The sequence below is a fragment of the Globicephala melas genome, chromosome 15 (assembly GCF_963455315.2).
Source record: "Globicephala melas chromosome 15, mGloMel1.2, whole genome shotgun sequence".
Lineage (NCBI taxonomy): Eukaryota > Metazoa > Chordata > Mammalia > Artiodactyla > Delphinidae > Globicephala > Globicephala melas.
This window is the reverse complement of record NC_083328.1, coordinates 1,290,509-1,315,089: the sequence shown is the minus strand read 5'-3', so window position 1 is coordinate 1,315,089 and position 24,581 is coordinate 1,290,509. Positions and strand designations below refer to the sequence as shown.

Below are 24,581 nucleotides of genomic sequence, written 5' to 3'. Positions count from 1 at the left end.
TGGAGTGCGGGGCAGTGAGACAGGACCTCGGCCCTTCCCTGTGCGGGGGCCGGCAGGGCAGGACTTGACTCGGTAGGTGCCTCCGGGGTGGACACAAGCGGAACCCTGGGCACAGGAGCTGCCTTTCGGGTTGGCCAGCCCTCCTCCATGGACCTGCTCTGCATCTGATGGCCTGGGCAGACCAGAGCTCCGTAAACGATAAGACCATTGCAGGAGGCTGACAGACACAGGGAGTGACACATGGAGAGGAGCAGGGGGCGGGGGGACGACACGCGCTATCATCCCGTGTTGAGCAGGCGGGCTCGGGGAGCAGCCACTGAGAGCCCAGGTCGTGGCCGTTTACACGGTGCAGGGCCTGCTTGTTCCTGCTGACCCGTGAGCAGAGCAGTGAGGACGTGACAATCAGGGCTTATTACAGCGAACCAGCTCTCTAGGGAAGAACTTCTCATGTCCTCAGTTTGCTGTGACCAGGGCGATGTCCGATTTGTTCTGGGAGCATTTTCATCGAGCACAGGTTAATAGTTTTCACCACTTTTAAAGGGGTTACACTGCCCTTTGTGGAAGCTCTGGCTCCTCCAGAACCGTCGCCCAAGACTGTCCTGGAGAAGCCTGTTCGTCGGGGTCTCATTGGCACGAGAAGCGGCTGCAAATGAGCCTTCGCTCCTTAGGAAGAAGCCAAGCAAGACAAGTGTTCGGGGACACTTTATTCAGGTTTCTCCAGGAAGTTAATAGAATTGCATTCTGTTAAAATTACCCTCTAACTCACTCATCATCCACTGAACTGGCCTTTTTATACCCGATGTACGGGAGTTCCTGAGCTTTGACTACTTTGAAGACTTCTGTCGCAAGAGCCCCTTTTCCTCCACCCTGGGTTTGGACCACATCTCCCGGCTGCCTCTTGTGCACTGGCCTCGGTGCGTAGCCTCTGCTGTGCAGGGGCCAGGTAGGGCCGCGCTGACGGGCTGCCTCCCTCTGCCCTGCTGTTTCTGGACCCTCTCTCCTGGCCTCGCTGGCCTGGAGGGTCAGGATTGGGGTCACTGGCTCCTGTTGCGCCCCCAGGAGAATTCTAGGGCAAACACTGTCTGGAAGACCTCAGGCCTCAGGAGCTCAGTTTTCTCGGGAGGAGGAACTGGGCACTTTGGGTGAGAAACGACAGCCTTCTCCCCCAGCTCAGTGTGGCCTGGGGGTCAGCCCTGCTTCTCCTCCATGGAGGTTTCGGTCTGTCCCTGCTCCGTCCCCCTCCCGTCCCCTCTCTCTGCATTATAATCACAACTCCCGCGCTAATCTCTTCTCTCCAGGCGGCTCCCTTCTGTTCCAGGCCACCTGTGTGACGTTCAGGTCTCCCTGGGACCACCCCGCTGTCTTCCCCTCCTGGTCCTCTTCACTACTGATGCGGCTCCCTGGGATCTGCTGGAAGTCCGGGTCACCCGTGGCCGCGCTCCGCTGCCACGCTGCCCGCCAGGTGTGTGACTCCTTCGGCCTCCCCGTGAGTCCTTCCTGCTCTCGGCAGGGGTGGGAGAGGGAGCTGGTCTTCAGGCAGAATGTTTTTTTCCGAGAAGCTGTTTACTGTAAGTGTGACTGTACAGCTATAGCCGTGCTTCTGAAACTACAGAGTATCTTTTTTTTAACACTTACTTTTGTCAACTTTTTATCAGTGTGTAATGTTCCTGCGGAAGATGGTTTCACTGGGCTTTGAACTTTCTGTACGTGGAATCGTGCAGCGTGTGATCTTCTGTGCTCGTTTCTGTCGCTCGGAATAGTGCTGCTGGGCACAGTTCTTTCATTCGTCTTTGGGTCACGTGCACACGCATGAGCTCTGTCTCTGCACCCCTGGGAGGGTCCATTGTGTGTTCACCTGTGCAGTTTGTGTCAGTTCGCCAAGGTGGCTGTGACGGTTACACACTTGCTGGCAGGGCACGGGCATTCTTGTTGCTTCAAAGCCTTGCTCACGCTTTGCATGGTGGTTCCTATAAGTCCTGCCGTTCCGGGGAGGGTCAGCGACCTCCCAGGGTATGGATGAGGTTGGACACCTCTTCACATGCTCACCGGCCGCTTGGAGATCTGCTTCGGTGAAGCCCCTTTCAAGTTCACTGCCCCTTCTTTCCTTCTGCCTTTTCCTCCCTGATTCGTAAGAATTCTTTGTATATTCTGGGTCCTAGCCTTTTGTCCAGTGTTTGTTCTGCAAATATTTTCTCCCAGCTTTTCACTCTGAGTTCTTGATTTTAATGAGACCTACTCTGTCCACGTGAAAGTTCCTTTATGGTTATTAGTTTTTGTGTATTCACTGTTTAAGAAAGCTTTGCTTGCCCCAAGACACTGATGTATCTTATAATAACGTTTTCTTTAAAGTTTTGCTACTTCACACTTAACTTCACAGCACAAAGGTTTATTGTGTTTGGCAAGCTTCGTTTTCTCCCCATATGGACGTTCCGTTGACTCGACACCATTTATTGAAAAGATGGCCCTTTCCTGCTGCTCCTGAGCGCTGCTTGCATGAGACTAAGTGTGCCTCTGTGCATCGGGCCGTCTCTGCACTCAGTGTTGGGCTTCTCTCTCCCTTCGCTGGAACCACACTGCCGTAGTTACTGAGCCTCGCTCTCTGATAGGGAGGCCGCCCCCGCCCTTGTCATCCGACTGCCGGGGCTGATCACCACCCTCTGCATTTTCCTGTCAAGTGTCAGTTTCCGCCAGTAAACCTGCCGAGACTTTACTGGGAGTGCGGTGATCAAATAGCATCTCTGTAACGTTAAGTTTTCAGATCCATGAACGTCTTTATTTGCTTCCACGTTTTTAGGTCATTAATTTCTCTCGGTAATGTTTTTAAAGTTTTCTAGGTAGACATCTTATCTCATAGGGTTTTTTTTTTTAATGATGATATTATAAATGGCATCTTTGCCAGGATTTCTTTTTCTAACTCTTTTTGCTGGCATGTACAAATGTAATTGAACTTTGAATTTTGACTTTGATCCAGCAACATTACTAAGTTTACTTATTTTAATAATTTATTTGCAAGTTTTAATGGATTTTCTGTGTTCACAGTTGTGTCAGCTACTAATAATAGTTTCTCAGTTCTTTCTGATCTTCATACCGTTATGTCTTTTCTTGCCTTATTCTACGACTTAGATTCCCCAGTACTGTTTTAAACAGAAGTGTCAATAGCTTTGCTTCCTTTTCAGTCCTCCACTGTCACAGATGATGACTGTCGTGCGGGAATCTATCAGATCAAAGAGTGTCCCTTCCGTTCCTCATTGGCTGTGAGGGTTTTTTCGTTTTATTGTTTTAATCATGAATAGCTGTTGAATTTTAATGAACTGCTTTTACTGCATATATTGAGATGATCATGATTTTCTTTTTTATTCTGTTAATTTGGAGAATTTAATTAATTGATTTCCAAATGTTAAAGCAAACTGCATTCCAGGAATAAACAGACTTGTCTGGATTATCCCTTGTAAGTAATGCTTTATTTGGTTTGCTAATAAGCAGTTCAGGGATTTTTGCATCTGTGTTTATGAGAGATCTTGACAATTTTTATTTCTTATAAAGTCCTCGTCAGGTTTTGGTGTCATGGTTGTTCTGACTTTATAAAATGAGTTAGGAAATTCTCTTTTCCCTTCTTTGTAATAATTTGTGTAAGATTGGTGGTATTTCTTCCTTAAAAGTTTGGTAGAATTCACCGATAAAGGCATCTAGACCTGGAGTTTTTGTGTTGGGAAGATTCTATATTGGGGCTTTCTTTTCTTTTAAAGACTTTGAAACTATTCAGATTTTCTTTTTCTTCTTGATTCAGTTATGATAAGCTTTGTGGGTTTTTTAATAAATTTATTTATTTTTTATTTTTGCCTGTGTTGGGTCTTTGTTGCTGTGCATGGGCTTTCTCTAGTTGCGGCGAGCAGGGGCTACTCTTCGTTGCGGTGCGCAGGCTTCTCGTTGTTGTGGCTTCTCTTGTTGCAGAGCACGGGCTCCAGGTGCACGGGCTTCAGTAGTTGTGGCACGTGGGCTCAGTAGTTGTGGCTCACGGGCTCTAGAGTGCAGGCTCAGTAGTTGTGGTGCACGGGCTTCGTTGTTCCACGGCATGTGGGATCTTCCCAGGCCAGGGATCGAACCCATGTCCCCTGCATTGGCAGGCAGATTCTTAACCACTGTGCCACCAGGGAAGCCCTAAGCTTTGTTTTTTAAAAGATTGTCTATTTTATTTTTTTTAATTTTTATTTTTTTTTTGCTATACGCGGGCCTCTCACTGTTGTGGCCTCTCCCTTTGCGGAGCACAGGCTCCGGACACGCAGGCTCAGCGGCCATGGCTCACGGGCCCAGCCACTTCACGGCACGTGGGATCTTCCCGGACCAGGGCACGAACCCGTGTCCCCTGCATCAGCAGGCGGACTCTCAACCACTGCGCCACCAGCGAAGCCCTATTTTATCATTTTATCTAAAGTTTTAAATTCATGTGAAGTTTAGTATATCTTGTTAGATTTTAAAATATTTTTAATGGTCTGTGGTTATGTCTTTTTCAGTCTCATTATTTGGTTATTTAATCTCTCTCTTGATCTGTCTCATCAAGGGTTCAATTAATCACTTGAATGAGCCAAGTTTTGGTTTATTGATTCTATACTGTATGTATTCTATTTCATTAATTTCTATTTTTATACTTATTATTACCTTTCTTTGGTTTAATTTGTTTTTCTTGTTCTGACTTTTTGAGTTGTATATGCAGATGATTGGTTTTAACCTTCTCTTCTCATGTATGCATTTAAGGCTGTAAATTTAGATGCATAATTTAGTGTTGATATACTGTATTTTTCTTATTTAGTTCAAAATATTTATCAGTTTCCATTGTGACTTTGCTTTTATACATATTTGTTACCACCTGCATAAACGTCCATGAGATCATTTTTCTTCTGTCTGTACTGATACCCTCTAGTACTTCCCTTGGTGTGATGTGTGCTGAGGAATTGTCTTAGTTTTTCTTGGCTTGAAAATGTATTTACTAAACTTATTTTTGGAGGATTTTTTTTTGCTGAGTGTAGAGTTCTAGGTTGGCAGCCTTCCACCTGCACCCTTTGAGGGTTCCTTCCACTGTCCTTTGACTTCCATAGACTCTTTTCAGAAATGTGCTGTCATCTGACTCGAGCAGCTGATTTGTTCTCCCTCGACTCCAGTTCCTTTTATTGTTTTTTTGCTTGTTGCTTGTTTTTTTGGGGGGGAGGGGGGGTGCAGAGGGTTATGTTGATGTCCATATTATAGAATATTTTTTAATTAGTAAACTTTGCTTTTGGAAGAGTTTATGGAAAAACCAAGAAGATGGTATAGAGCTCCCATCTTATTTCCCCCACCCCACAGTTTTGCCTAATATTAACATCCTGCATTAGCGTGGTATAAAGGTCACAGTTAATGAACCAATATCGATGCATTATCATTAATCAAAGTCCATCGGTTACATTAAGGTTTACTCTTTGTATTGTAGAGTTCTTCGGGTTTTGACAAATGCATGACGTCACGTGTCCGCCATTACAGTATCATACGCAGAAATGCATGTATGACTGCTTCTGTTTTCTGGAAGAGTTTAAGCAATTTCTTGCTTAAACATTTGGTAGAATTCACCAGGGAAACCATATGGGTCTGGTGCTTTCTTTTTAGGAAGGTTATTAAGTATTAATTTGATTTCTTTCATAGACACAGGCCTACTCAGATTTTCTATTTCTCCTCTTGTGAATTTTGATAGTTTGCGTCTTTTCAAGGTATTGGTCCACTTCATCTAAGTTTTAAAATTTCTGGGTATAGCATTGTTGATAATGCTGCTGTATTCTTTTTTACATCCATGGGACTAATAGTGATAACCCCCCTCTCATTTCTGATACTAGGAATTTGTGTCTTCTCTCTTTTTTTCTTGGTCAGCCTGCTTAGAGGTTTATCATTTTTGCTACCTTTTCAAAGAACATGTGTTTGGTTTTGTTTGTTTTCTCAATTGATTTCCTGTTTCCAGTTTCATTGATGTTTTTGTTCTTATTTTTATTATGATTTTCTTCTGCTTGCTTAAGGTTTATATTGCTCTTCTTTTAAGTTTCCTAAGATGGAAGCTTAGATGATTGATTTTAGATTTTCTTTTCTAAATATGAATTTAAGGCTATAAATTTCCCTCTAAGTGCTGCTTTTCCTACATCCCACAAATCTTGATAAGTTGTGTTTTCATTTTCATTCTGTTAAAAATATTGTTAAATTTCTCTTAAGACTTCTTCTTTGATTTGTGTGTTATTTAGAAGTGTTGTTTAATCTCCACCTGTTTCGGGACTGTCTAGCCATCTTTCTGTTACCAGTTTCTAGTTTAATTCCAATATGCTCCGAGAGCTTACCTTGCTTGATCTGTGTTCTTTGAAATGTGTTGAGATGTGTTTTGTGTCCTAGAATGTGGTCTATCTTGGTGAATGTTCGTGTGACTTGAGAACAATGTGTATCTTGCTGTTGTTGGATGAAATATTTTATCAGTGTCAGACCCAGTTAGTTGATTGATGGTGCTGTTTGGTTCAGCTGTGTCCTCCCTGATTTCCTGACTGCTGGATCTGTCAGTTACTGATAGAGGGGTGTGGAGGTCTCCAGCTATGCCAGGTGGATACACCTCTTTCTCCTTGCAGTTTTGCCTCATGTAATTTGACCCCCTGTTGTTAGGCACATGTGTGTTAAGCATTATGTCTTCCTGGGAGTATTGACCCCTTTGTCCTTGTGTAACGCCCCTCTTTATCCCTGATAGCTTTCTTTGTCCTGAAGTCTGCTGTGCCTGAGATTACTAAGGACTGCCGCCTTCTTTCTTTTGATTGAGGTTAGCATGGCATATCTTTATCCCTTAACTTTTAAGTCTATCTGTGTTTTTATATTTAATGTGGGTATTTTATAGACAACATAATGGGATGTTGTTTCTTAAACCGTTGTGACAGTATCTTTTAATTGGCGTGTTTAGATCATTCACACGTGATGTCATAGCTGGTGTCTCTTGTTCAGTATCTCTGGGGTCTGTTGCTCTTTTCTATTTGGACACTTGTTCATTGTTTCTTTTTTATCTTCCCCTCTTGATCTGCCTTGTTTGGTGTTAACTGAGCATTTTTTATGATTTCAGTTCTTCTCTCTTAGCTCATAAATTATACTTCCTAAATAATTCTTTTTAATGACTGCCCTGGAGTTTGAAATACACATTTCAAAGTAAGTGCACTTTGAAATCACACTGTACCGTTTCACAGTTTAGTGCAGTCACCTTATGACCGTCTTCCCAAGTCCTCCCTCGTGTCCTGTATAGTAGCGCTGTCCTTCGTTGCACGCACGCAGATGCTGCAGGCACCCAATGCATCATTGCTGCTGTTGCTTTGAGCGGTTATCCATTAGATCAGTTATGACTAAGAAAAGTAAAAAATTCTGTTTCACCTTCAATTATTCCTTCTCTGAATCTCTTCCTTTCTTTATGTAGATCTGACTTTCTGGCCTCTGTCATTTTGCTTCTCTCTCAAGAACGCCTTTTAATATTTTTTAGGGCAGGTGCACCAGCAACAAACCCCCCTCTCTCTTTGTTTTTTTTTTTGGTCTGAGAAAATCTTTATTTTTTACTCTTGAAGGGTAATTTCACTAGATACAGAATTCTAGGATGGTGGGTTTTTTCTTTCAACACTTATAATTTTCCCTTGCATGGTTTCTGGCATCTTTTGGATTTCTCTGTCTTTGACTTTCTGAAGTTTGAATATGATATGATATGCTCTGGTGTGGCACGTCGCCTCTGGCCGCTGTCCTGTCGGCGCTGGGCAGCACCCGAGGAAGCAGGGCCTCTGACCCTGCGAACCTGCAGCCGTCGGCTGGAGTTCACGTCTCCCAGCGCAGGGAGGCGAAGGCCCAGGCGGAGGTGGCCCAGGGAGTCCTGGCAGCCCAGGTCCCTGCCCCGCTCAGGGTCTCGGGCAGGGGCTCGTGTCTGTAGTGCAGGGGCTTTGGGTCCGGCTCATCCCGCGGCATCGGGGTGGGAAGGGTGCAGGTGGAGGCAGACGGAGGAGAAGCATCTCGAGTGCCAGCCCTCGGCCCTGCCAGTGTGCGGGCTGCGTGCAGCTCACGGTCTTCTGGACGTGGCGCCTTTTCCCACGTCCTTTCTCCTTTCTTCAACCTCTTCTCTCCTGATAACCTGACGTTCAGAGCAGCTGTCGGGGAAATTACAGGCCATGTCCTGGTCCAGTGTTGGGGCAGAAATGCCAGTGTCCCCGGGCATCGTGTCCTTGACTTGACCTGTGGGGCTGCAGAGGTGGGGCCCGGGTCCCCAGAACCAGCCAGGGTCAAGAGGCGGCAGTGGAGGCCCTTCAGGCCTCCTTGCAGGGGGCTGCGCCATGAGCAGAGGTGTCCTGGAGAGGGCGGCAGGATTAGGGGCTGCGACCAGAGGCGTGAGAGTGGAGGGGTAGCCGCAGGGCGGGGCGGGGCCGTGGGTGGACATCGTCTTCCCGGCCAGCGCCGTCAGCCGTCCCTGGGGAGGGGAATGGGCGGGGTGCAGCCCGCTGGGCTCTTGGTCGTCCGGCTCCAGGAGGCTGCCCAGCCAGGCTGTGGTTCTTCTCTTCCGAGCTGCCCTTGCAGCTCCCCTCCTTCGCGGGGTCCCTTCTTTTCTTCCGGAATTGCTTCCGCGTCAGTGAACACAGAGCGAGAAAGTGAATTTCATCCTTCTCGAGTGCTGTGGGTTTTCCAGAACGTGTCAGGTGGTTTGAGCGCCCCGTTTGCTGGTGTCTGTAGCCTCAGAGGGTGGCCGCCTCTCCTGCCTCTTGTTGTCTTTAGATGGAGTTGGAGTCGCGTCGGTTCCTTCGCCTCCGCAGCCCCTGGGGGTGGCCTCCTTCCCACGGGAGCCCCGTCGGCTGGTGCCCAGGCAGTGTGGGCGGGAGGGGCACCCGCTCCCGAGCACAGAGCTGCCCTGGGTTGGTGGGGAGCGTACCCTGTGGGCTCGATGCCCTTGGATCCCTTTGCTCCGCTGTGCCAGCCCCGTGCTGTGAGCAGTCTGGTCGTGTTAACAGGAGTGGGAGGCTAGGGGGGAGGCCCCCAGGTCCTGGGGCCTGGTCCCCATGGGTTGCCGTGTGGTAGGAGCACCAGGGTGTGCTGGGGTCTCAGACCAGTGGCCGCTGGCCTTGCCCGTGGGCTTCAGCTCTTGTGGTTTCGCCTTCCAGCCGCTCAGAGGGGCAGGCGTGAGGAAACCACAGCCGCACCGGCTGTCTCGTCCCAGAGCTGGTCGCCGGCACCGGCTCCTGGCGACCCCAGGCTGGGAGCCCTGCCTGATGCAGTTTTGAAAAGCACACGGGATGACACACGTGACGGCTTGTGGCCTGTACAGTGCTGTGCCCGTGAGCGAGCTGCCACACCTGCCTGGGCTCAAGGGTACTGAAACCATCACTTGGCGGAAGGAAAAGCTGACGTGTTTGGGCCAGTGAGCCTGGGGCGGGATGAGGGGGGAGGGAGGAGAGAGGCGGGCATTGGGAAGTGGAGGTACCAGCCGTGGGCCCGTCCTCCCTCCTCCTGTGGTCCTCACGGCTGTACGAGGCCGTCCCTAGCCCTTCTCTCCGCAGGCACTGTTTCGTGTTTATCAAGTAATCTTTGTTCATCTTTCAGCCCCTCCCTCGGGTGGTCATGCCCCCATTTTGCGTGAGAAGGGCAAGTTCAGAGAGGTTAAGTCGCCTGCCAGGGGTTGCACAGCTGGTTTGTGGTGGAGTCAGGATTTGAGCCTGGGTTTGTCCAACCCAGACACACCTGACACTGGGACCCCTCGGTGCTCATCACGGCTCTCAGGGGACCCCAGGAGGTGGAGGCACAGCCCACCTCTGCACTGCCCACTCGTTTGGGAAGCAGCGGCCAGGATTGGGCCCAGCAACGCAGCTCGCGGAGGCCAGCTTCCACCCTCCCGCGCAGCCTCCCGCGCAGCGTCCCGCGCAGCAGTTCCACGTTTCTGCCTCCATCCACTGTGTTTCTTTTGGTGACTCCGTGTGAGTGGAGAGGCCATTGGAACGGGACTCTGTAGCTGTTTAGGGTCATGAATTTCATTTGCTTATTAAAACACGACGGTGTTGTGGGATGAGTGGGGTCGGGTAGGGGTGCTAGACTTGTCGAGGGCTCGTGGTGGCAGAAGGGCTGGGTTGGAAGGGCCCCCGTGGAGCCCTGCAGGTGGGCGGAGGGCTGAGCGGTCGGCCAGGAGGGTGAACTGGGCAGCAGCTCTGGCCGGGAGGTGGGCTTGTGACGGTGAAAACACACAGGTATGCCCCCCCTACCACCAGGAGGGCCCGGAAGTGGGGCCCCTGACGCTGTGGGCGCCACAGCCCCGGCCTCTGGGCTCGCGCACTGGGATCGGCAGGACCTCGTCTCCGATGCGGTTTCCGCCCCCGAGGAGTGGGCTCGAGAATCCCCGGGCAATGCCTGCCTCGCCGGGTGGGGGACTTCCGAAGCCGGGGCGCGGTGGGCCTCGGGAGGGGCCGGCCTCTCCGTGTCCTGCGCGCTGTCTGCCCTGGGCGCCAGAGAAGAACTAGATGAAGTGGGGGTGGGAGCAGCAGTGACCGCACCGCTGCCGCTGCCCTTGCAGCCCTAGTGGGCGCCAGACGTGCCAAAGCCCCGCGTGCCCAGTGCTCTGCTGGGACTTCAGCCACCCCGAGAGGTTCCTTGTGCTTTTCGTTTCACAGGCCTGAGGTCACACAGCTGGTCTTCGTGAACCAGGGTTGGGGCCCAGCGGGCCGGGGTGCTCGTGCCTTCCTGGGCCCTCGACTCATGCCCCCTCCTCCTCCCTCACTGGCGCTCCCTTGGGGTGCCAGCTTCCTTCAGGGTCTGAGCTGTCGCCTGGGCATCCTCCTTGGGCCCCGTGCCTGCCCTGGGCCGTGGCCCTCCTCACCGCAGGCCCTGGGGGCTGTGGTCAGCATCCTCGTCCTCAGGGCCCACAGCCCTTCTCTCCCCTGCCCGCTCCCACCCCAAGGCCCTGCCCGCTCCCACCCCAAGGCCCGGGCTTACAGCTCTGATGGGCCTGCATCAGGCAGCACCTCGCACACACCCGGCGGGGGCAGGCCCGTCCTGTGTCGCAGCGGTGTGTGCTTCCTCCCGCACGTGCTCCTTCAGCCTCTGCGTGGGGCGCGTGTGTGTTTCTCCACCCCTGGGTGCCCGTCAGCATGTTGGGGGCTGCGCGGCGAAGCTCAGCCGCACGTGGAGGACCAGCTGGGGTTCACGGTGGTCATCACCACCGCTGCTCCCTCCCACGAGGCCATGCCGGGTGGAGCGCCCTTCCCCAGAGGTGCCCACCGGGAAGCCCAGACGCTTCCTAAAGCGTCCGGGGCCTCTGCGTCTGCGGCCCCCCCCGGGGCCCCCGGGGTCTGCCGTGGCCCCCTCACTGTCTGCGCACCCTCTCCAGCGCCCAGGAGCTGCGGGCCTGGTCCTTGGGCCGTCCTGAGGCCTGCATCTCACCCCTGCCCCCCTTGCCCTACCCCCACGCCCCCTGCCCGCTGAGCCCGCTCTCGCCCAGGGCAGTGAGAGGAGGATGAAGGAGGGGAGGCAGGCGGGAGCTTTCCAGGGTAGCAGGGTTCTGGGCAGCTTGTTGCTCCCAGCACTCCCGGGAGGCCCCGCACGCCAGCGGGGCTCTTCTGCTGGTGGCCTTAGGGGCCATTAGAGACAGAAGCATTGAGAAACGCTCTCTGCCTGCTCCCTTCAGGTGAGCAGGAAGTTGGGGGGCTTGGCCTGTGAAGGTTTATCTCACACGTGCGTGTGCACGTGCGTTCTTAGAGCTCCGCCTCTGCGTGTTCTTGCCTCTCCGACTCATTCTCCCGCCTGCCTGGATTTTCGCATCCTCCTCGTGCCCCCAGAACATTGTTCTCTGTGTCCACGGCTTTGCCTGTCCACCCAGAGCTGTCGGATTCCGGAGTCGTAGGACCCTTTCCTCTGCCTGCAGAGGGGGCTGATCTGAATGAAACCACGTGGGCAGAGGGTCTTGCCTCCCTGCTAATAAGCCGTAGCCTTTCAGGAGAGGATTCCCCCCTCCCCCCCCCACCCGTCACTGGTTTCCCCTTCAGCCTAGAGCTGGCCAGGCCTGGGAGACCTGGGGCTTGAGTTGTAGAAGGAAAGACGGACGGTGATGGCGGTGAGCAGAGCTGTGCGTGGTGAGGTGCGCTAGGCCGCGTGGCCGGCGGGGACGGGCCTGAAGGACGAGAGGGCCAGACGTGTCCCGGGGGAGAAATCTCCAGACTGAGGGGTCAGCAAAGCAGAGGCCTGAGGTGAGGGAGGGTCAGCATCTTGGCACTTCGGGAATCCGTCCCCAGGGAGCCGAAGGGCCGGGTGGGCCCCCGGAACCTGCGTCCCTAACCAGCCCCACCCAGGTAACAAGCTGCTGGCGGGGGAGGGGGGCGGAGATGCGTTCCTGTGGACGGAGTTGGCAGCATCCGCTGACAGGTTAGAGGGGGGGGTCCTTGCTCAGACTCCGTACCCATCCCCTCTGTATCCCCCAGCTTGCGTCCACCTGCACGCCCCGCTTCTGCCCCCGCCCATTCCCTAGCCCAGCCTTCCCCCGGGCAGGACTCTCAGTGCCCACCGGGACCTCCCGCCCCCTCCTGCAGACGCCTGCTGAGTGCACGCTCGGGCTGCCGGGCTGGGCCCGGGGCTGTAGAGTTTGGCTGCCGCCTGGTTATTGGCTGGCCTGTGCCCATCCTCCCTGTGGGGCTTGGACAAGTGACTTTGCACCTCTGCCCCCGTTTTCTTTCCAGGAAACAGTGGCCTGGACTTGATCTGAGAGGCTTCCAAGCTCTATATGACTTACTTTCTCCACCGCTTCTCAGCACCACTGAGGCTCTCCACTCCCTTCATGTACATTAAAGAAGAAAGCGTTGGTTTCATCTCTGCCATCCTCAGATTCTGGGTTCTTATTGGGAATATTCCAGAACTTGCAGAGACCACATCGCCTTGGTACTGCCCTGGTTCCCACTCGCAAGCCTGCAGAGCTCTGAGCCGGTCATGGAGGAGGGGCAGGAAGACGGTGACGGGTAGCGAGGGTCTGGAGCTGTGTGTCCTGGCGTCCTCTTGGCACCCTCCCGAGCCAGCCCAGAGGCATTGCAAGGCTGGGCTCTCGAGCTGCCTACGCGGAGCGGCCCCGGCCTTGTCCCCGAGTTGGGCATTGGCGCGAGCTCCGGGTAGACGCCAGGAGCGCCATCCGCAGGATGTGTGCAGACCCTCTGCCACCCAGCCAGGCCTGGTCATCCCCCCTTGCTTTCTCCATCCGGTCCTTGAGGCCTGTGTACAGGAGGGTCGGTACGTATCACCCCAAACGCTTCGTCTGTCAGGGAGTGTGAGGCTGTCAGGGCCAGCCTGTCAGTCACAGACCGGAGCTCTGAAGCTGGGGCTGGCAGGGTCGGAGCAGGGTCACGGCCGCTGCCTTTGCTGCCAGTCGCGGCCTCCGCTCTCCCGCACCCCGCTGGGCACTGCAGGCTGGGCCTGGGGGTCGAGGGCAACTTCCATCACTGCCCCCTCCCCCGCGTCCTCAGTCCATTTCTCCCTGCGCGATGCTGTGACCACGCTCTTTGGGTTGCGCCGATCACGTGACAAGCAAGTGTGCCGGGACAGCCGGGGCTGTGGTGTCCCCAGGGAGAAGCACCCAGGGGAGCCCCGTCCTGTCTGTACCTGGAGGCGTCTGCGCAGCTCCTCAGCTCAGGCTGGGTGCCTGTTTGTTCAGGGATTAGTCCCCACGCTTGTTCAAGTGAAAACGAAGGGCCCTTCACCACAAGTGGAATCTGTCATTAAAAAGTCGTTATCAGATCAAACCAGCCCAGTTCTGCTGCTTCATGACTAAATGGCAAAACGATTTCCTTAGAAGGTACAAACAGCAAACTTTCCATTTTATATCTTCCTCTTTGCTAGCCTGGAGACGTAATAGAAGAGAACCGTAGTGGGAGGCCGCATTTTGGAGATTTATTGGTCAGTAAAGGTGACAATTACAGCTTGTTTATGAAAGGAAGCTCCTCCCCGGCCCCTGCGTGGCATCGATGCTCTGGTAATAATAACTGTGTAACCAGCTCGAAACCATAAAAGTCAATGGGAAGATACAGGATTTCAATAAAATTATGACACTCGATAAACCTTCCTGTTGGAAACAAATTTTCCACGGATGTGTGACCAGTTCCAGTTGGATTTGTAACTTTAATTTCTCACTTATTGAATTTTTTGTCATCAACTAATGATGAGGTCCGTGCTGGGGCGATGGCCCAGCCAGAGGCCCGGGAGCGCAGTAGACCGCTGAACTCGGCGGGTGGGGGCCGATGGGCTCCTGCGGGAGAAGAGGGGACCCTGTGAGCCCCCAGTCTTCACCAGTCTCACCTGAGAAGGAGGGGCCTGGGCAGACTGCGGGGGCAGCAGCGGTGCTTGGGGTGGAGCAGCAGTTGGGGCAGGTCTCTGCCCGGACAGTCGGGCCTCAGTTCACGGAAGCAGCGGCCGAGAGCACGGGGCAGAGGGTCCGAGAACATGCCTCGGAGTCGCTGCTGGTGTGGCTGGCCCTGTGGCTCGCCCGGGACGCGGTGCCCTGGCGGGTGTGTGGGCTGCGAGGGGCGCCGGCTGGGGTGCAGAGCGAGGCTGCACGAGCTTCTCCAGCTGCTGCGCCGGGCATGCCTGCGGGAGGGGCTGCGCCCTGGAGTCCAAACGTGGAGGTCTGTTGGCCGGTGTGGATGAGAGGGCTGCTGTCACCACGTGAGCCTCGTGGCTCACAGGGCGGCGGCTGGCTGCTTGGTCCAGGAGGGCATCAGTCATCCCGGCCGGCCTGTGCAGTGTGCTGATGACCCACCCCGCTGATCAGGGAGGAGGCTCAGGTGGACGAAAGCGCTGGCCTCGGGTTGCCCGGAGCAGAGCTGGGACCCGGACGTGGTCTCGTGGGAGCCACCTTTGCTTCCTGGACTGTGCTGGCCCAGGCTAGGCCACTGAGCTCCCCAGTGTGGCCCGCACACCAGCAACGTCGCCTGTTAGAAAGGCAGACTCTCAGGCCCCACCCCAGACCTGCTGAATCTGAAAGGAGGTTTCACAGGACCCGGGAGATGCGCAAGATGGGAGGTTTGAGAAGCCGCGCTCTCGTTAAGCCTGGCTGTCTGCAGGGGGCCTGATTTTGTCTAACTGTGCAGCCTGTGTGGGCCTCCTCGGCCGCAGCCGGGAGACATGGGGGCAGGAGGAGGGCAGGTGCCAGCCCTCAGCTCGTGCTGCAGCCTGCTAGGAGCGAGGTCTCCTCCCTGCACCCTTGGGGGCTAGATCCAGAAGAGACTGGCCCATGGTTCCAGGCCCACAGTGGGGGAGGGGAGCCTCCTTTCCCCGGCTGCCAGGGTGGCTCCGTTCCTGGTCTTGGGGACAGCCTCGGTCTCTGAGGGCCTCCCCTGCTGTCCTCCCTTCGCCAGCATCTCAGGAAGGGGTCTTCCCGTGTGGCTCAGGAGGCGCCGCCCGTCTCTCCCAGGGCTCGTGCCGTTGGCCATCGTTTCCAGTAGGGTACCACTGGGTGGGGACTCCTGTGTGGCTCTAAGCGGTGGTCTCAGCGCTGTGTGGTCCGTGTGCCCCACGAAACCTGAGCTGCATCTTTACATGGAGGAGGGGTGCCGGGCGTGGCTGGTGCACGGTGACGCCCAGGACCGTGGCCTCTGGCACCCCATGGGCTCGGGGGTGTGGTGGGGAGGAGCTTGCCGAGGCCAGAGCTGGTGCCGCGGGGGTCCTGGGGCCTGTCAGAGCGCTCTGGGAGGACTCCTCGGCCCTGCTGGACACCTGCCGCCTCCCTGCTTAGAGGGACCTCTCCTTACCCACCGAATCTTCTGCTTAGACCCTCGCTCTGAGTGTTGCTGGGTCAAAGGCCAGGTCAGAAGTCACGGGAGCGGGGTTACTCCAACCCACTTGCCGGCGGACCCCACTGGTGTGTCCCTTGGTCTGTTTGCCGGGACTCAGGAGGTCACACTGACCCAGAGCACTGGCCCAGACCTTCTGCCCAGCTGGGGGACACTGCAGACTCGGGGAGGGAGGGGTGCCGACCCTGATGGAGGCAGCCCCCGCCCTCTGCTGGCCCCCGCAGGTCAGACGGTGCAGCTCGAGGATGGGCCCCAGGCTCACCGGGCACTGGCCAAGCAGGTCTGCGGCTTCAGAGCAACCAGGGCCGGTCTCGGCCTTGGTGGGCTCTGTCGGGCTAAGTGGCCAGCTCGAGCTCTTCAAGGAGCCACCCAGGGGGCCCCACCTGGCAGCCTGCCCCTCGAACTTGACCCCAAGCCCACCACGCTGCTCCTGTCTCCCTCACGCCCCTCGCCCGCACGGAGCTGACCTCTTGCCCTCTGTGCCCACAGGAGCGGGACGGCATGCGCGCCATCCTGGGGTCCTACGACAGTGAGCTGACCCCGGCCGAGTACTCGCCCCAGCTGACCCGCCGCATGCGCGAGGCCGAGGACATGGTGCAGAAGGTGCACGCGCACAGCTCGGAGATGGAGGTGAGTGGCCCAGCGTCCGTGCGCGCTCCGCGGGGGGGGGGCACGCTGCGGACGCTGTTGCGTGCAGACCTCAGTCCTGCTGGGGAGGGCCGCCTCCAGCCCCCGCAAGCACAGCCTTGTCGGTGCAGGCGCTTCCATGCCGTTTTTACCGCCACACATTCGCTCCCCGTGAGACACTAGTGAAGAGGGATACGCGGGGAAGGCTCCCCCCGGCGCTTTTTACGTTACGAGGTCCTTCCTGTCTGGCACCGCGTATGCTCCAGTTCATTACGAGGTTGGCAGTTCTGGCACCTCCAATGCCATATGTTGAGGCTTTTTGCATGTTGGAGATGAGGGGCTGTCAGTGACCTCGGAACTCGTTGAGCAGCGTGGTCACCGTGCCTTACCCTGCCCGAGGCGGCGGCTTGGGGACAGCCCTGCCCCTGGCATCTGGCGGACGGGCACCGGGTTCCTTTGGCTCCCTGTCTCCCCTTGAGTCCTGCCTGCAGGGAGCTGACTTGTCCCGGTTTGCCTGGGGCTGTCCTGGTTTTGGTAGCGAAAGTGCCTGACCCCTTCTTCCCTTCCTGTGGTCAGCAGTGCAGTGGAGCGGTCACTCAGCCTTCCCTTCCAGCTCCCAGACTTACGGGAGAATTCGGGGGGGTGGACATCACCGGCTCTGCCAGCGTCACTGCCACGGCTGTTCCTCTCCATCGTCATCATCGCCACAGGGGCTCACGTGGCCAGTCCAGGCTCTGGGCGGGAGGCACCAGACAGAGGAGGGGCAGAGGAATGGCCTCCCAGCCCTGGCAGCCGCTCCGCCCTGTCCACGCTGGGACTCCCGTCCCTGCCCTGTACTCTCCGGACACGGGTGCTGATGGCCTCCTGCCCTCCACCCAGGCCGCACCGACCCTGGATCTGTGTTAGGACGGAAGACCTGAGATCCCCATCTTTGAGTCTGGGGGTTACCCTGGGACCAGCCTCAGTGTTCTGGACTCAGGCTCTGCTCGCCATCCCAGCGAGGCCATCCATTGGGGGGGCGGTTCTTGCTCTCCACATGTCCTGCACATGTCCTCCCTGTAGGTGAGGGAGCCCCCCAAGTCCCTCCCCCTTGAATTCCCCCCAAGAGCCCCGCCTGGGCCTGAGCTGCTGTCGTGGAAAGGGTCAAGCACAGAGGGGCTGCAGCAGGGCATTCCTGGGCCAGGCCAACCGGGCACTGTCCCCTGGCCTTTTTGGAGTGTGTGCAGGCAGCTGAAGAAAGGCTGACTGACTCCAAGTGTTGGAAACACCCATCACCTTTGGAAAGTGGAGGTCGTGGTTGGATTCGTTGTGCCCTGTGGGTCAGGCCTGGGTCTGCTCCTGCTGAGGGCTGTACGCCTCCCGGTCTCCACCAGGTGGCAGCAGACAAAGCCAGCCGGTCCTGCTCCCTGGTTCAGGCCCCCAGCAGGGTGGGATGTGGACTGTACTGAGGGACCCCGGACAGGGCAGGGGCTCCTCCTCAGCCTTGGTTCTTTTTTCTGCACATCACCGAGACCTCTTCTTGTCTCCTTCCAGCCCTCTGGGAACGTGTACTGGGACAAGGATGTCCTTCCCTCTCCCTCCTGCTTCCTTCCTCCCCAGCCGTCCGCTGACCTGATCTGTACCAGGCCCCGCCAAGCATAGGCCCCCAGGAGCCCCCCCGCCCAATTAGGAGCCACTGGGAACTGGAGCTGTGTGGCTCTGGGTTGGCCCCGAGCTGCGGGAGCTTGGCTGGGAGAAGCTGCCTCCGTGGGGGGCTGGGGGAGCCAGCTGCCCGGTGCAGTATGAGGATGAGGGGTCCTGGCTGGGCTGGGCTGGCGGGATCCGCAGAGAGCCTCCTACAGGAAGGACCCTGCGCCCGAGTTCATGTTCAAGCTGGCGCTGCTGGAGCAGAGGGGCCTTTGCCGTCAGGCCTGGCTCTAGGGTTAGGACTGAGTGTGGAGTAAGAGGGAGCGTGTGGGACTCCGGCCTTCCAGGGAGCTCTGCCCTCGTTCTCTTGCCGGTGGTGCACACTGTCCTCTTAGAGATCGGACCGCTCACGGCCACCTCGCTGTGCACCCGAGGAGAGAGGGCTGGGGCCGGGGCTCCAGGACCCGAGGGGTTTCTCCCAGCACTCGGTAGCGGCACAGAAGTGACAGGTGCGGGGAGACACGTACACGGCAGAAGGCTTTTCTCTAGTGTCCAGAGGGTGGGAGGGAGTATGGTGTAGAAGGGGAGAAATTGGGGAAATGGGAAGCATTGGGCAAATTGGGGAATATTCGCCTCATTCCTGAGCGTTGCAGCCAGCGGCCCCGTCACCCCATCAGCGAGCTCCCTGGATTCGCCCAGCCGGGCCGTCAGGGGGCCGCCCCACGGTAGTGTCTCAGCTGTTCTCACGTGGGCCCGGAGGGGGGCTCCCCGAGCACCTTGGAGGGTGTGCTGCCCTGACGGGGGCGCCCACCTCCCATCAGCGCCTGCCTCCAGCCCCCGCTGGCCCTGGGATCCCCCGGGGGAGGGGCGGGGGTTCTTGTGGGGGGCCCTCTGGTGGCCGCTGGCGGCTCCCCTGGACTGGGTCTCATCCCAGGAGGAGGACTGGGTTAGGGAGAATGTGACCCCAACATGAGGAACTAAGCCCATTAGTGAAGAACAGGAAGGGGTTCAGGAAGGGGGCTGGCGGGGGTGGGGCGAGGTCTTGGATTCAGGAAAGAGCTGGGAGGAGCCCAGGGCGAAGTGGGTGTGAAGGCGGTGCCCTCTGTGCCCAGAACCGCGAGGCTGGTGATGGGCCGTGTGGAGGGAGCCCTGCAAGTGCTCTGCCCCCCGCCCCCCGTCCTCACTCCACAAGGCCCCGTAGGCGTGCTCCTTTAAGGCAAGTCACAAAACCCGGGTGCTGGCCTGACCTGCCTTCAGTCCCAGCAGTTTCCTGGTAGAGCCGAGGGCTTCTGTGCAGCTCCGGGTGGGGTGCTGGGTAAGGGGGGAGGAGCGGGCGGATGCTTTCTCTGCATGCATGTGAGGCTCTGGGGCAGCCTGGGGGTCCCCGGCCCAGACCCGCTTCCCATCTCCAGCCTGGCCCCTTTGCAGGGGGGCACCCAGGCTCTCTGAACCCTGTCTCACCCCTCTGAGGCCCTGAGCAGCCAGGGAGAGGCCTGCGGCTCAGGAGGCTGGAGCCTGGACGCTGGGGTTTGGGCAGGACAGGCCCCTGTGCCGTCCCTTGTGGGTCCGCTCCTACGGCCTCAAGAGAGGGGACAGGCTCAGAGGCGCCTGGCTTTGACCTCACCCTCCAGGTCAGAGTGGCCCCGTGCCGGAGCCGAGCCGTGCAGGGCGGGGCTGGTGTCCTTCGGGCAGTTTTCCTCTTCTTGTTCTATTAAACGGTAACATTTCACGTCTCAGAGTCTCGGAGAACGACCCGCACTTGGAGCCTCTGGAAGCTGCTTCAAGCTGCCTGGCAGAAGTTTATTAGTTGAGCATCACGTATTGACAGATGGTAGGAAGTTATGTAACTTTACAGAACCCGTTTGTTAAGGGTTCCTCAGAGCCTCCAGGCGACCCATCCGTCCTCAGGCTGTGATGCAAGCACCGTTTGGGGGCACATGGCAGCGCAGACGAGAGCAGAGCACTGCTCGCAGCCCCACGGTCCCCGTTTTGTTCCGCTGTCTTGGGGGACCGCCGGGAGCAGCCAGGTGCGTGCAGGGAAGACGTCCCCACAGCCCCCGGGCCTGACGGTGTAGACGGATTAGTGTCCCTCACCCGCCTGAGAGAGTGCTGCCTGGGCGTCAGGGTCGGGGCGCCCTGGGCTCTGGGTGCCTGGTGGAGGTGAGGGCCCCTCTCCCCGCCCCTCCCCCACCACACCCTTCTTTCTCCCTCCAGCCTTCTTCCCTTTCCTTCCGTATTTCTTTCTGTTCTCTCTTTGTGTCTGTCTGTTTCTGTCTTTGCCCTGCTCTGTCCTCTCACCTCCACTGCCCCCTTCTCCTTGGCCTCTCTCCACCTCCTCGCTCACCCCCAAGCTCCTGTTGCTTTTCACGCAGAGATCAGCAGGCGTTGTCTGTAAAGGGCCAGACAGTGAGTGCTGTGGGCTGTGTGGCCACGTGGTCTTGATCACAGCCCCTCAGCTCTGCGGCTGTATAGCTCAGGAGCAGCCGTGGGCCGTCAGTAGATGGTGGGTGTGGCTCTGTGCCAGTGAAACTTTACAGATAAAACCGGTGGTGGGCTGGATTTGTGGGCAGGCTGTAGTTGCCAGCCCCCTCTTCTAGCTCCTCTTGTCTGGGACCCCGAGACCCTGCTGCTTGACGTGAGAGCTGCCGCGCCTGCCCCATGGGACCTGGCCAGCCCCTGGTGTGCCCACGGCAGGCGCCCTCTCACAGGTACAGGGGGCGTGCTGCTCCGTCGGCCCTACCTTTCACTTGCTGGAGAAGGAGCGGGACCCACAGATGTGGGCACAGGGAATTTGAAAAATGCATCCACTTCTTAGAGAGGCGTTACATTTCACCCGTTTAGCTTAATCAGTCAGTTCTAATGGGAAACACGCTTTGATTCTAGCAAAAACATCTCGGTACCACCAAGCAGAAGTGTTGAGATCGGGAGGATCCCAGCAGCCCGACTCTGGTGCCGTTTTGCACGGGTTTTACTTATTCCATCTAATAAAGCGGCTGCAGAAGTCGGTAGCATGTGTCATGAATCCTCCTCTGTCGACAGGGCTATAAATGTGCGGCTCATGCCACCTTGATTCAAGATATCAGCCTGGTGTGTTTTTCTAATTTATTTAATTAAACCAGATTATGGTGCTGCTGGCTGCTGCATGGAGGTCTGTGGAAAGTCCCAGTTTCAGAGTGCAGCAGTGATTTCCAACTCCCAGCCTAGGAGGAGGTGGGCGCGACACTGCTCCCTCTCCCTCGCTCCTCCCGGACTTCTGTGAGGGCGCACGTCACAGCCTTTCTGTCGCCGTCCCCTGGCCGTGGGGGGCTTGGCTTCAGGAAGAACAGCAGCTTTTGAACCCTACATTGTTCACCAGATCCAGATTTTTTTCTTTCTTGTGAAAGTGTTTAGTGCTCCCCTTATATAAGGATCTTGAGATGACTCTCCTGTAAAAAAGCACAGATGAAACAAACTGGAAAATCTTGAGACAGAGTTACAAGATGAGCAACGTGCTAAATAAATGGAAAACAGAAGGCAGGCAAACAGGGAGAAAATAATACCAGAGACCCGGGCTCTGGGAATCCTCTGCGGTTGGACACGGATCTGACGTGCAGAGGCCACAGGCAACGGGCGAGGGCCATGTTCTATTTTTAGTTTTTTGAGTCCCCTCCATACTCTTTCCCGTAGTGGCTGCACCAGCTTACATTCGCACCATCAGTGCACAACACATTCTTCAACACTTGCTGTCTGTTGTCATTTTGATAATACCCATCCTAACAGGTGTGAGGTGATATCTCTGTGGTTGTGATTTGTATTTCCCTGATGGTTAGTGATGTTGAGCATCTTTTCATTTACCTGTTGGCTGTTTTTATTCTTTGGAAAAACTTCTGTTCAGATCCTTCCACCATTTCTTAATTGGCTTTTGGGTTTTTTTAACCATTCAGTTGTATGAGTTCCTTATATATGTTGGATATTAACTCCTTGATGCATGGTTTGCAAATATTTTCTCCCATTCCATAGGTCACTTTTCATTTTGTTGTTGCCTTTGCTGTGCAGAAGCTTTTTAGTTTGTTTTTTTTCTATTTCTGTCAAAAAGGCCAGTGGAATTTTGATAGAGATTACATTGAACCTGTAGCTTGCTTTGGGTAGTGCGGACAGTTGAACAGTATTAGTTCTTCCAGTCCCCGAACACAGGATGTCTTTCCATTTATCTGTCATTTCAGTGTCTGCTTTCAGTCTCTTTTGAGTATATGGATCTTTTATCTCCTCGGTTAAATTTATTCCTAAGTATTTTATTGTTCTTTGATGCTGTCGTAAATGGGACTGTTTAGTTTCTTGTTCGGATGGTTCATTATTAGCGTATAGAAATGCAGCTTACTTTTGTATGTTGATTTTATACACTGCAACTTTACTGAATTTGTTCATTAATTCTGACAGGGTTCCTGTGGAGTTTTTAGGATTTTCTATAAATAAGATCATAACATCTGCAGAGCGACAATTTTACTTCTTCCTTTCCTCTTTGGATGCCTTCTGTTTCTTTTTCTTGTCTGATTGCTCTGGCTACGACTTCCAGTACTATGTTGAATATGAGTGGTGAGAGTGGGCATCCTTGCCTTGTTCCTGATTTTAGAAGAAAAGCTTTCAGCTTCTCACGGTTGAATATGACATTAGCTACGGGCTTTATTATGTTGAAGTACATTCCTTTGGTAGCTAATTAATTTTTGTCATGAGAGGATATGAGTTTTGTCAGATGCTTTCTCTGCATCTCTTGAGATAATCGCGTTATCCTTCGTTGTGTTAATGTGTATCCCGTTGATTGATTTGTGCATGTTGAGCCATCCTTGCATTCCATGGATAAATCCCACGTGACCACGGTGTATGATCCTTTTAATGTGCTGTTGAATTCAGTTTGCTAGTATTTTGCTGAGGATTTTTGCGTCTGTGTTCATCAGGGATATTGGCCAGTGGGTGTTTTGGTTTTTGTCTTTTTTTTTTTTTTTTTTCCTCTTGTCTGACTTTGGTATCAGGGTAATGCTAGGCTTGTAAAATTAGTTTGGAAGTGTTCCCTTCTCTTCGATTTTTCTTGGAAGAGTTTGAAAAGGATTGGTATTAATACTTTTTTAAATGTTTGGTAAAGTTCACCAGTGAAGCCATGTGGTCCTGCGCCTTTCTTTGTAGGGAGGTTTTTGGTTTTCTTTTTTAACTGATTGATTTTTCTTACTCTTTACTGGTCTGTCCATATTTTCTGTTTTTTTAACGATTCATTCTTGATTATTTGTATATTTCTAGGAGTTTATTTCTTTTAGGTTGTCCAGTTTCTTGGTGTATAATGTTGATCACAGTAGTTCTTGAATCTTTGTGTTTTTATGGTATCCTTGGTGATTTCATTTATGACTTTATTTATTTGAGCCTTATCTTTTTTCTTAATTAGTTTAGCTAAAGGTTTGTCAATTTTGCTTATCTTTAAAAAAAAACAACAACAAAACAGCTCCTAGTTTTGTTGATCTGTTCTGTTCGGGTCCGAGGGTGGTTGTGTCTCAGTCCACGTTCTGTGAGGGGCTAACAGCTGAAAACTGCTCCTTCACCTTGTGGCGCTCCCAGCCCAGGCCTCTGTTCCAGGTCACACGGCTGGAACGCAGAGATGTTGGGATTCATCTCTCTTGTCTGGCTTCACCCCTGCAGTGGCCTGAGTGGCCAGGAGGGCTCGTGAAGACAGATCTGCTGGGTCCTCCCCAGCTCTGGGGCGTGGGGGGCTGAAACGTTGCACTTCCCACAAGTCCCAGGGGTGTTGCAGCTGTGGTCCTAGGCCCATCACCTGCAGGGTAACCACACTAGCTGTTGAAGCCAGGACGGGGTCCAGGTCCGCTGTGGAAGTACCACTGTGGCCCTGTGAGCACCAGTGGGGCCTGGCGGGCTCCGGGTCTGGGAGAGGTATCGGCTGCTTCAGCTGCAGAGGTGGGTTCTGAGGGGTGAAGGCCTCCGTCCTGCAGGCTGCCCAGGAGCCAGGACTTCCCTGCAGAGCCTCGGCTCCAGGCCGAGCCGGCACGTGCGCTGCCTGCCTGCTTACGTGCCGACGTGCTCTGCGGCCATGGGAAGCATGGCTCACTCCTGCCTTCAGGCTGACGTCCATGTGGGGAGGCGCCCTCTCTGCCCCTCAGGGCTGCTGCCAGGTGGAAGCGGTGTGTCTATGGGCCGTTGCCTGGACGGGCCCCTGTCAACCGGCCGGCTTCCTCGCCTCTTTTATCTTCCCACTTTGTCACAAGCCTGTGTGTGGAGTGGAGCCGAGAGGCAGGGGGCCTGAGACTCTGGTCTCGTTCTGTCCATGAGACCTGCAGCCTTGGGCTTTGCGGCCTCCTGTCCTGCCTGCACCCGGCTGCAGGGATGGCTTCTCCCCTGCACCTGGGCTCCTGCGCCCCTGCGCTGGCGGGAGCTGGGCAGCAGTTCTCACTCAGAGATCAAAGTGGCCACACGAGGTCTCAGTGCCCCCTTTGCCGTCACACGTGGTGCGTGGGCCGGGGGCTCGCGCCTGGGGTC

At 55.1% G+C, this 24,581-nt stretch overlaps 1 protein-coding gene across 2 annotated transcripts in view; it reads left to right on the top strand.

Annotated features, from left to right (window-relative positions):
- Positions 1–24,581, top strand: part of MAD1L1 (mitotic arrest deficient 1 like 1) — a 319,426-nt gene that overhangs the window by 171,627 nt on the left and 123,218 nt on the right. The window contains exons 2-3 of one of the 2 annotated variants that reach the window (XM_060285821.1): positions 1,299–1,462; positions 16,305–16,445. In XM_060285821.1, the coding sequence (XP_060141804.1) occupies positions 1,391–1,462; positions 16,305–16,445 (213 nt within the window). In that variant the 5' untranslated portion in view covers positions 1,299–1,390. The remainder of the gene's footprint in view (positions 1–1,298; positions 1,463–16,304; positions 16,446–24,581) is intronic. The other variant, XM_030849542.3, reaches the window with a different exon arrangement.